At 37.5% G+C, this 12,400-nt stretch overlaps 1 protein-coding gene across 1 annotated transcript; it reads right to left on the bottom strand.

Annotated features, from left to right (window-relative positions):
- Positions 1-2,368: 2,368 nt before the first annotated feature.
- On the bottom strand, positions 2,369-7,491 carry LOC113493715 (transmembrane protease serine 11G-like). The gene is made up of 8 exons (XM_026871708.1): positions 6,461-7,491; positions 6,153-6,348; positions 5,757-5,859; positions 5,313-5,492; positions 4,094-4,185; positions 3,568-3,631; positions 2,957-3,103; positions 2,369-2,693 (listed from the first exon to the last, which is right to left on the bottom strand). Exons 1-8 carry the CDS (start codon positions 7,011-7,013, stop codon positions 2,406-2,408), a joined length of 1,623 nt encoding a protein of 540 aa, XP_026727509.1. The 5' UTR covers positions 7,014-7,491; the 3' UTR covers positions 2,369-2,405.
- Positions 7,492-12,400: the final 4,909 nt, after the last annotated feature.

The raw sequence follows: 12,400 nt of genomic DNA on the forward strand, positions 1-12,400 counted from the left end.
ATAATTTTGCTGTCACATAACAATAAAAAGGTAACTCTGAACGAGAGCATAAAATACCACCTTTGACTCAGCTCCAGCATTTCGAAACCACAGCGAAACGGCAAACAAAGCCTTTTCCGGACGGCTAAGCTCTAACGCGCCACAAAAAATCACACAGAAACCACACAAAAAAAACTACAGTCTACCACACAACACAAGCAAGACTTTCAACTTGAAATCCACTTTATAACGATACAGGAAGGTTCATTTTTGAAAGTACATTGTTTAAACTGAGGCTGTACCAGATTAAATATCAGAAATACATGGTCTCGTCAGACCAACGCGGTCTGACAGCGTCTGACTTTGATGTCAGACATCAGTTTTTTGGCACGTGTTCACTACGCTTGGCGAACTCAACTGGCGTAGCGTGTTCAACGTGAAGCTGTATGTCTCACAAAATATGCAATTGTGTTACAATTTGTTTTGATTTAAACGCTGAGATTTCAAAACATTTAACATGGCCGCAACTTCGAATCCAGGCTAGTATCAATAGGTCCTTAACAGTAAGTAGGATATATTATCCCTTTTATGTGTTTGTTTTTGAGGACGCCGAAGTCGACACTTCCTATCTGACTACCCTGACAAGGAATATCGAAACAAACATATGCGTTGATCATAAAGAAAATAATAAAAAGGAACGTATCGGATGGAAACTACCTCGCAGGACTTTTGCTAGCGTTCACGGTCGTGGGTATAAATGAATAAATTATTGCCTTTAATATCTTATTAATTGTAGACATAATAAAATAAAACGGTAATATAGCGCGGTCGGGTCTGTAGTGTTGGTTCAATATAAATATTAGCTCGATGAAATGAAATAAATACTAGATGAGATAACATTGTAATTGTGAAGAGAGATTGTCTAGAGAAATTTTTAATACTAGCTGTTGCCCGCGACTTCGTCCAAGTGGTTAGAATTTTCCCCGTTTTTTCCACATTTTCTATTGTATCTTCGCTCCTATTAGTCGCAGCGTGATGTTATATAGCCTATAGCCTTCCTTGATAAATGGTTTATTCAAATCAAAAAGATTTCTCAATTCGGACCAGTAGTTACTGAGATTAGCGCGTTCAAACAAACAAACTGTTTAGTTTGAGCAACATTTTAGATTTAGGTCCTATTTTTATTTTACTATTGCATTTGTAGAGTCTCATATTTATAACCAAAAACATACTAAAGCTACATTTAAGATATTTTTCAATCGTTAATCATCTTAATAAATGTTACAAAAGTTTTTGTTACCACGTAGAGTCAGGAACTAAGGCAAACAGGTATTTGTATGCATCCAAGCGCGAACTGTAGCAGCAATACTATAAATCTTAGCTCAACATCTAAAAAAGATCTGAAATAACTGAAAACTGGAGCACGCGCCACGCTCGGTAACCGGGCACAGCGGACACAGCGCCACCTGCCGCCGCACCGAGCACTTAATAACAGTTGCCCACAACATGTTGCCACACGTTTATGACTCGTTGTAAAAACAAGTGAACGTGACCACCCTGTAGACAGTACACACCGAAACATCCCGTGTACAGGCTAAGCCCGGAAAATGGGTCGAGGTTTTCGCCCGTAGGAAAACAATGCAAGCTTGTTTTGATTAATTTGAGTTCGCTCAATATTTTATTCATAGTTTTACGATGCAATCGTATTCGAGAGTTAAATTATTATGGTTTCCTGTGATTATTCTAGTTATAGCCGGGATACATGTATTTGTATGAATTGTTCAGTGTTGGTAAACGTGTTTTCAATTACCACTGCTACAGAGTAACAATTTTATAGTCTTCAGACCAAAATATAATAAAGAGATTTTGCATAAAATATGGTCTTATTTATTATTCTTCGATGACAAAATAATCTAGAATTGGTAAAATAATATAATGGAGCTAAGTCGCTCTTTTTTAGGAACACTCTCTACCAGTGAAGGCTACACAAAACTAAAAGTTCGATGATTAACAACGAGCAGCGGAACATGTTTTTGGCGCGGTCTGAGGCATTGAGGATTTATAGAGAGAGAGATCTATATCCATAAGTAGACTGCTACGGGCTAGTGATGATGACGATAGTATAGTTATCGGCACGGATCTTGAGCGCTCGACGGAAGAAGGGGGATCGCATTGCGCATCGTACACTCATGATAAAATAAAACGCCAATCTTGAGCCGTCTTGAGGTGCATGCAACTGCTGCAAAGAACGAATTTAAGTCAATCACGAGTGACGGCTGTGACGCGATGCGCTGCGGGCCAATCACTGCACTTTAGTCCGCCCCGCGCCTCACTTCATACCGCAAAAGACACCCAAAAAATCACTTCTGCGAAGGTGAATATCAGCGCTCAAGATCCTTGCCGGTAACTATAATAAAGATGATTATTTATTTTTTCTTAGAGTCAGCACTCCACCCCCCGTCCGACTCGTAGGCGCCCGCCCGCGCGCCCTCTCGCAGCGCGATGCGGCCGGGCACCGCCGACTTCTCGACTGACAACGTCTCCTCAGCCTGCGTGGTGGGCGGAATATACTTCTTCAAAGTAAACGGAGCCAATAACGGCCCCTTCGTACTCTTGGCGCTTTGCATCGATATCCTGTAGGTGGCCAGAAACTCGTTGACTTGAGATTTGGTGGTCGTGGTTGAGCGAGCGTTCCCGCGGTAGTAGCCGGGCATCTGGGGAGGATATCAACATTACATTAGAATATGAGCACCAGACACTATTCACAAATTTTGAACTCGCTCGGTTTTCCGCCTTAGACATGACAATTTGTTTAAAAAAATCAATCAATGCATTCTAAACAAATATTATATTTTTTTATATATATATATTTTTTTTTTCTTGATTTAGAAGTCATTACCAAAACAACGATTTCCAAAAAGAAAGATTTCATTTAAAAATTGCGTCGCGAAGGAAAGTAAAGGAAGCAAATACTCACGCTTTCGTTAACTGATTCTATCCAATCGGCAAAAGCTCCTATGAGGGTGAACACAGTGGGAGCATTAGCGAACCCGCAGATGGCTGGTCCGAAAGAGATGATCCCCACCAGACGACCAGATAGGATCGCTGGACCGCCCGCATCGTGCTACAGAGACAAAGTAATTAATGATAGAGAACTAGTAAAACTTAAGTTGTTATAAATTCTCTCATTTTGAGGCTTAAACTAAGGTATTAGAGAACGTTGCAATAGCTTATGATGCAATAACATACACAAATCGAAGCTGTGATCCAAATATAGAAAGCTGGTAGTAATGCTATGTATGTCATATTTTGATACCATTCTATGTTAAGCTTTAGATCTCCTTTTTTGGAGAAAAGAAACACTGGTATACGATATGAAGCAAGCAATCTATTACCAGAAGTTCTGTAGCCTTCTTTGGTAATCTTAAACTCGACGTAAATACGTCGTAGAGTATCAGCAACTTGAATTGCCCAGTATACATACATAGGTATACGTAACAAATATTTACCTTCCACATCAAAAATTAATCTGTAATACTTCCTGTTAACATAATCATACGAATGTAAAGATAATATGAGTATGCTCACATCGCAGGCTCCCTCGCCCGTGGTCAGCGTGCCGGCACAGAACATATTCTCCGTTATAAATTTACTGAAACAAACCGTGTTTATGTAGGACCCTCAAGGTTAGCCAAACTGACCGCTGCGCACACAACCTTGTTACACTAACTCGATTTCAGGGAAAGGATACATCACGTTGCCGATAGGCGATAGTCAGCTGGTTTGGAAACCTTTTTTATTATTTTGTGTTGGCTGAACGAAAACCTAGAGAAATAGGTTGGTTTTTTATTCACAACCAAATTTTCCCATTTTTTTTTTACTATTTATAAATAATTTCGTGCTTTTTATATCTAAGACATATGTTTATACTAAAACAGTGGATTATATGGCTGAACATAATATAGCTAACCAGATTAAACAACTAGTTTTTTTAAATTTGCCATTTGACTTAGTTTCGACTCGTCTATAATACCAAAATATATTTTAGAAACTATTTTCATATTTTTTATCTCCAAACAGATAATTTAAAATTAAAACATGTGCGGATACTCACTCCCCGTACACCTCTTTGCAAAAAGCGTTCGGGTAGACTGGCAAAAACTTCCTCTGTAAGAAGATTGGCTCGTACGCCAGTTTCTGTGATATCTGCGAAAGTAAAACGGTTAGCAAACACCTCCTACTTACTTACTCGTAGCAAACAAGGTGCTCAATACCGAGCGTGTGTTTCATCAGAACATTTTCCCAATTTTCTTTATACTCAAAATTGTTTGACATTTTCCTTTCTTCCATAAATGTTTACACAAATATGATGCCTTATTTTGTGAAGATAAGAAAATTGTTGACTCCTAATTTAATTATATTTATGCTAATTAAATCATGAAGCAACAGGTCACAAACATAGCTACCTTCGTCTAAACATTTCCCTCTTGTTTTCCAGAAAAACCCCATTAATAACATTAAAGTAACGACTATTTTACAGTTAATTTCAGCCGCCATTACTGTCCACAGCAACACAATAGATTGCTTCGTTTTATGATGTTACTTGCCCATTATTATCATCCTCTGACCTTGCTTGGGTTGTTAGATTGCTTTCATCAAATTGAAAGTGATTGCTTCTCATTGAATTCGTTATGGTTTATGTACTTTTTGTGCCATGGATAACCATTTATTAGTTTCTGTCTCTATTTGTGTGTGTGAGAGAGACGGGGCTCTACGCTGTGTATTGCTGTCTCGCTTCCACAACTAGTCCTGCATTTCTTAAGAGACAGTGGTAGATCCTCTGTGCTCTCATATTTTTTTATCTTAACATCATTATTAGTTTCACTCGGCAGTAAAATATATTTCTTGGGAGAGCAAATTCTTGTGTGTAACAAATTCTTTGCGGACGGATCAGTGATTTCATAGATTACTCTTTACGACAGGCTTTATTTTTCTTTATAATTGAATTTTTGATTGTGATATTTACCTAATAATTATTTATTATGATCCGTTCCACGTCTTTTACTTGAATATATTAATATGCCTGTTTTATAATAATAACGAATATGTTAAAGGCTTTACTCCTTTCTTCTGGATGCTTGAGAAACTAAATTGTTAATTATATTAAGATCTCGTTTTAAACTTACCAAAAATCACACTCCTAAATGGTATTACATGAACTTTGAATTTCGATAAACCTAATCTGTTTACCTCAAAGCACTATTCTCTAGTCAGTGCTTACATACGTACAAAAGTCATACAGGTATGCTGGCAAGGCACAATAAAAATAATACCTTAGTGACTCCCCACCCGAGGACCAGTATCTCAGCGGTGGCAGGCACCGAGTGGCCGTGGTGGGAGATAGCGATGATCTTGGGCAGGATGTGGTAGGAGAAGTGTAGGCGCCGGCGCAGGCGCACCACCGCCAGGTTGTTCCGCAACGACTTGGGGTTGTAGCCCGGGTGGAAGTATACCTGACGAAAATAATGCATTCACTTTTAAGCGAGGGTTGGTATGAGTGAGCGCGGCAGATTGTCTGATGGAACGATTATGAGAAGTTTTTTCTAGAAACAACCGTGACCACTTAAATTACTAAAAAGTCTCAAGGCTGAACAGAATATAATTACTACTATTAAATTTAAAGTGGACCTCCTGGAAAATTAAAAAATTTAATGCAGGTGAAGGAGATTTTGTCGAAATCAAAGTGTTATTGGTCTTTGAAGGCACTTGTGCATCACCTCGAGGACGTCGATGACCTCTCCTCCGATCCTGCTGTGGTTGCTGCCCATCCTCAATTGAACCACCCGCGGGTTCTCACGGAAGAAGCGGTTGTTGTGCATCCTGAGAAATGACGCAAAGTATAGAAATATAAGTAGAGAAATTAATTAAATTTTGTTAATATTGGACTTTTTTGTGTAAGGTTGCTCAAAGTGCTCAAATTACTTATTAAATATATTTTACAAAGTGTTAAAGCTACGTACTGAAAATATTCAGATACTGATTAACATAAAGCTACAAGTTATGCATTTTATAATCATAGGAGAAAATTCTTAAAATATATAAATTTAAATAAAACCCAGGTACAGTTACAAGACCAGTAAGACGTTTAAGAACAGATGATCAACACCACTTACAGTTGCAAGCACGACGCGGAGGTGATGGCCATGTCCTGCCAGTACAGCACCGCCCCGCACCAGAACCTGCCCATCACGTGCACGGAGGCCATGAACGGGTAGTACCGGATGGTGGTCCTCTCGCCCTTGAAGATGCGCCGCCCGCTGCGCTTCTCTTCATGGTACTGTTTCAAGTCTTCCAACTCGTTTTGAGGGTCTAAAGATAGATTGTGTATCGTATTTTTAGATACTTGATCTGAAGATCCTAACCTAACTTTCCATTGATTTTGTGCATCCTTCAAGATCGCTGGAATAATAAGGTATCTTACCCCAATATATGCTTTCATTTTTCTTCAACTTGTGTGAGTCTTGTGGCGCTTCTCCTATCATTTTATCGACGACATCGTTCATCATCTCTTCATCGTCTTCCTTCGGGAGCGGGTCCTGCATCATCCGTCGAGCTGATTTCACTAGTTTCTTCCTCTCTCCTCGTTCAGCTACTATGTTTAAAATGTCATCTCGAGTCATCTTCTCCTTCAACGTTAAGTACAAGCTTTTTGACTCATTCGTGCTCAAGTATTTGAAGTGGTCATTTTCGTTTAGAGCATTGTAGAAGTTTGTCTCGGTCAGGTTGGTCTCAGAAGTCACGTTGCCCAGAACGTCGGCTACTAACTTATTGTTAACTATATAAGAACTGATTTTTTCTAACTTCTCTTTCAGGTCTTTGATTCTTGGATTTTCAATATCAAGACCAAACATGGTGACCACTCTGTCGGACACATCATATACTGTTAGATTTTGTCCTTCAAGAGGCTCTGACACGTAAGGAGCTTGGACCACGTAACAAGTACATAGCAATGTCAAATATAGTAGAAAATACATCACATCAGAAGTGCTCTTGTTGTTCTGAATTTATCGCGTCCTGTATTTTATCGATATTGAATAATTTTATGAGTTGTAAAAGTTTTATCACGGGGCTCATATTGGTCTGGGCGGTAATAAGGCAAATGTCAATCAACGTTCTGTTTCTGATCTGCCGAGCTATGCGGGAGTTAATGATAAAGCTGTGACGTCAGAGGCAATAAAGGTCCTCGTATTAAAACTGATCATAATAAAGCGGCTGGCTTCATAACACTAGGCTTATATAATCAACAAGTTGCTGCTGCGTATAAGACTGAATGTAATTATTGTATGATCATGTTTCATCTGAAACATAAACATAAAATGTATAAGATAATAGTAACCTAGTTGATGGTTTAAATTGTATTAAACGTCTCTTTGTTGAAGATTCACTTAACATATCTGAATTTATAACATTTACATTTTTTTTTAATTTAAACTGCGTAATCTTCGAGCTATCTATGTAATCAGAATTTGATGAAGCATTAAATTAAGTTTTATCAAAGAATACTTGAGATAACTGCACATCAATAGCTTTAACAGAATTGTGAAACCCGTATAACATACATGCATTAAACTTCACCGGAGTACTTGAGACAGGGATCGAGTCACTTGAAAATCCGAGGATTACAGTTTAAGATGCAGTAAAAGACTGCAAACTTCATTAAATATAGAAGTTGCTGGCTTTAATACATATATTTTCAAATCTATGAATACCATAACTTACCTATAAGCGAGAAATGAAATGGCATGAAATCATTTATTTTGCAAGTAGGATATTTCAACACTTTTACATGACTGTTTTGAGAACGCTGGAGTCGACATTTCCTATCTGACTACCCTGAGACGAAATGTCGAAACAAATCAGGCGAGCATAATATGTATAGAATTATTTATGGCCCTATCAGGCACAGCGAAAAGGAAAATAATCAATGTTGTAGTAGGTATAACAATGGCTAACTGTTTCCGATACAAGATTATCGCAAAATGTCATGTCCAAAAACAAATCAATAGCCCGCAAAAACTGGAGTCAATCTAGATTGATTGATCGCTATAAAAAGTCCAACATATACACATAAAAACAGCCAGATATAATATCGGCTACTATCCCAAATTGCTAACTTATGTCGATAATAAGTCTGTCGTAAGCGGGCGAAAGTCATCAATCAGGCTACATACACGAGATACCTAAACTGGGAATCGAATTACGACCCTGAGAATAGGGGCAGCCAAGTAGGCAGCCAAGTAGACGGATTATATTTATTCCGAGAAACTTGGTGTAAATGAGTCGTGAAATGAACGTTATAGCCGGGGAACGAGTGGATGACGAGGATATATTGTTCGATCAAGATGTACGAGATTGGGGGCTTCAGTGTTTGTTAAGGAATCTCTGCGCATGATATTAAGATAGTCATTCAAATTGTTTAGGTACAATTGTAATTAGATTCTTGCTCCCCCACTAAAGTATTTGTAGAAGAAATAAATGCTAAACCATCAAGCAGAACGAATTAAACAAAAATTACATTTTATTTTGGTTATCATTTTATTCGAGAAAATTCAAAAAATGTTTATTTAATGTAAAAGTCTTATTATTTTATCCTTCAGTATAAACTGTTCCATTTAATTATAATACTACACAAACATTGTTATTCTTATTCCTCCTCACGATATATTTGAGTGAATTGTCTTCATTACCCGATAGAGCTAGCATCTAGACATCGAACTATCTTCCTAACCACATCTCGCCCCCAGAGGGCGCCTCTCACAATGATATCTGCTTCGGCATAAATCATGTAGCATCAGATATAGCGCGCGCCGTCGCGGTTCGTTCCCGGGGGAAATCACCACAGTCATATCGAAAGGGTAACAACTAAAAACCGAGAATTCAATTTATTTGATTTGGAATTAGCACTCTACTTCATACCGACTAAGTTGGGCCCGCATGACACTGTATACACTCAGTATAAAATATTGCTAAATACGGAAATAAAACTTAAGAAAAGTTGAATTCATGCAGAATCCTTTACTCTGCTTACGCTGACGTGTCGCAGTTCGGTCCCCGGGTATTACAAGTGTTCGTGTGATCCACGAATGCTTGTCTTGAGTCTGGGTGTCTTTGGGCATGTGATTTGAATGTTTGTGAAACACCTCGCGAGTCTAGTTTACAATAGAGACAACCCTGGAAAGTATGGAGATGAGAGTCAAAGTCACTTGATTTGCCTAAACGAAATGTTTCTCAATACATTTGAGTGTTTTCTATAAACATTAAAGACTGTAGAACTATCACTTGTCTAAAGGGGATGAATGTCTCACATTGTGAACGGTCACAATGTTTGTATCGCAGTGTTAGACAGCAGGTACTTACCTGGTCCTAGATTTGTATCTAATCGAGTTCCGAGTAATTGAGGGTTCTCGATTATTGCTCCAACTTCGAATTGGAATTGGTATTAAGTTTTCAGGTCATAAAAGTTTTCTGGCTACTTTTCTCAGTAGGTAATAAGATTTCATCTTGTTGAAAACAAACATTTAAGTAGTTATTTCCAATAATAAAGATAAGGTGGTAACTCTATGATTTAAAAACTTGAATAATACTCTTGTGTTTAAAAAAATGCTTATGTTCAAAATGATGCAGTAAATCTAATATAACTTTTTGGCTGAGCTTACTTTGAAAGATAAATAAGTGCTTTTTAAAATTAATGTTACCCTGCGTTTCAATTAAACATTTCAGAACCTTATATAATGTTATAATACTTCCTCGTGTCGCAATATTGCAAAGCTAATTTTCTCTGATTATGTATAAATAATTTATTGTTAACTACTTTGCCCAACTCTAAGAGTTTGTATGAAGTAGCGCCATCTTGTATCGAGTAGGCGAAACGTAACATCGAATGGCTAAGACGTATTCGCGAATAATTTTTAATTAAAGACTGTATATTCTTCCAACGGTATTTTATTCGATTTATACATAACATATAAAAGGAAATAATATAGCTTTTAACCGAATTAGTGCCATCTATCGGTAAGCGGATAAACGCGCACCACCAAACCGTAACTCACTTTGTACTTAGTTACACAAACCGTCAATAGATGGCTCTTAAGCAGACTCTTGTCAATTAGAATGGTGCTGTTTTCTAGGTAATAACTCACTTGTTCTAGAATAAATATAACATTAATTTATTTCTAACCTTTATTTTACGGCGGAACAAGATATTGATAAAATTATTCTTAGTGAAATTTCAATGTTTTGTTAGACTTTATGATATTGTAATATGCGTTTGGGATTGGTCCCTAACCCAAGACTTACCAATGAGATAGTAAATTATAAATACTGGAAACAATATTATCAGAGTTTATTTATTAAATATTTATTTAATTTTATTAAATAATGCTGTCTCATGTGTTTATTGCACCTAAGGTCGTAATTATAAATAAAGTCTGTGAACAACAACAGGTTCAAATAACATTTTGTTTTCGTTTACTTTAGAATCTTATTAAAACACAAAAACAACTCTCTCAAGATAAATAATTGAGCTGCCGACGTAAAACAGAATTATACGAAATAAATTCAAGATTAAACTCTAAAGACACTGGGCGTGAATTAATGCGAACAACCGAGTTAGCTAAGGCTACGAGAACGTTCTAAATGAAATCGCCGGTAATTTGATTCCGCCGTATAATTCACTTGGGGCCAGTAAACGAGCGGCGCTCCCCGGTAATTGAATAATGACGGCGACGCGACCTCACGTTCGAGTAGTTTACATTGCAGTTATACACGACTGACGGTAGATGTCGCTGTTCGCAATCTACATGCACTTGTTTTTTTTGCCGAGTTACTGTAAGCTTATTAAAGTTTAATACAGATTTTATTTATTTATTGCAAACAAAATCTGTGTCCATTATCTGATTACTGTAATACGAATACAGTTCAATGGCAGAACCGTTTCTTTTTTAAATCGGTGCATGCCTACCATAAGATTTGAAACCAAGGCTTCTGCCAGTCCGGAGCAAGACGGTGCGTACCTACTTGCAGAGCTCTGAGCGGATTGGCTTCAAACTTTCAAACAAGAACATTTGAAATTGATAGCTATGAGTTCCAACCTCTTGGAGGGCAGGTGGTGTGACTTTTGTCGTCTCCCCGCTCCGTACACACGTCGTGGCCCAACGCCACGTGTTCATTAAGAGGTGGAAATTAAACAGTTTCAGTAGACACAGTGTACCCGGCGGCGGCCATTACTGTGATGCTTATTAATTGTAACGCCGCAACTTATTACAGCCCTTCACTAACTTTCCATCAAGAAATCATTATGTTATTTACATAAATGTTTAAGTAATTCTATTTTTTGTTTTAAAGCTGATAATGTCTGGATATTATAACTTTATTGTTCTTGCCTCCTTACTGTTTCTAGAGTTGATGGTGCCGAGTTATTTACATAATTAATAATAATGTCTGAGATATTTTTTTTTTGTGCCCGTGAGTTTATTGGTTTTTCGTTTTTATTGTTTGGTTCGTTTTTTTGGTATTGGTTATTTTGTTTTTCTTTGGCCTTAGTGTTGCGAGTTCCGACTCGCACTTGTTTTATTTTGTTTTACTATTTCATACGAAGCGGCCGCTTCTCTTTGTTTATTTACCGTCGATATTGTTAATGTAGTTAAAACTATTAAAAATATACCAGCTAAAGTAGAACGTCATTTTGCAATTTTGAACCTGCAAATTCTGCAACACTTATTCCTGCAAAAAAGAACTAGAATATTCGAATAGAAACAGCTACAACTTCGTTTTTATAAACATCAAAATCTATTACAGCCCGCAGTAATAAACAACTCAAGCTCCACATAGTTCACAAAACGAAACAACTAAACGTAAAAACTAACTGCGGTTTAACATAAACGGTTCGTCGGCAGAGCTTAATATCACCTAAATCTATGTCTGGAGGTTTTAAACATAAGCGTTTTACAGTCGCGAGGGAATTGTATTATTGTAGTTGTGAGAAAATGGTCTTTAAGTTTCCGAATATTTTATTATGACAAACCTGAAGCTTTTTGTCACTCCAGCTCTAAAACAGTTTAAAATGTAGCATTGTCACCAAGTTTTAGATATTATTATAGAGACTTACATTGAATTAGGACGCGAGGAGGATTAATGAAAAAAAAGCGGTTCTATATGAGGAACGGGTACGTCGGGTACACATCTTGCAAGATTAATCTTAAACTAAACTATAGTCAATTACTAATATACCTGTAGGACAACGACTGTTTTTCTTTTCCGGGTTGAAATGCTAACGTCTTCAAACCACGTCGAGGGCACGGCGAGGCGTGGGGATATGTCGGACTTCCACCGACTAAAAACACCCCAGGCCCCTTCTACTGTT

This window comes from Trichoplusia ni, chromosome 5 (assembly GCF_003590095.1).
Source record: "Trichoplusia ni isolate ovarian cell line Hi5 chromosome 5, tn1, whole genome shotgun sequence".
Lineage (NCBI taxonomy): Eukaryota > Metazoa > Arthropoda > Insecta > Lepidoptera > Noctuidae > Trichoplusia > Trichoplusia ni.

What these genes read in the sequence shown, in the direction of transcription:
- LOC113493715 (XM_026871708.1), bottom strand. Translation starts at nt 7,013, where the DNA reads ATGTATTTTCTACTATATTTGACATTGCTATGTACTTGTTACGTGGTC. An exon ending in AGGTCATCGACGTCCTCGAG is followed by an intron (nt 5,493 to 5,756) that starts GTGATGCACAAG and finishes TATTTTCGTCAG; the next exon opens with GTATACTTCCACCCGGGCTA. An exon ending in TAGAATCAGTTAACGAAAGC is followed by an intron (nt 2,694 to 2,956) that starts GTGAGTATTTGC and finishes TATCCTCCCCAG; the next exon opens with ATGCCCGGCTACTACCGCGG.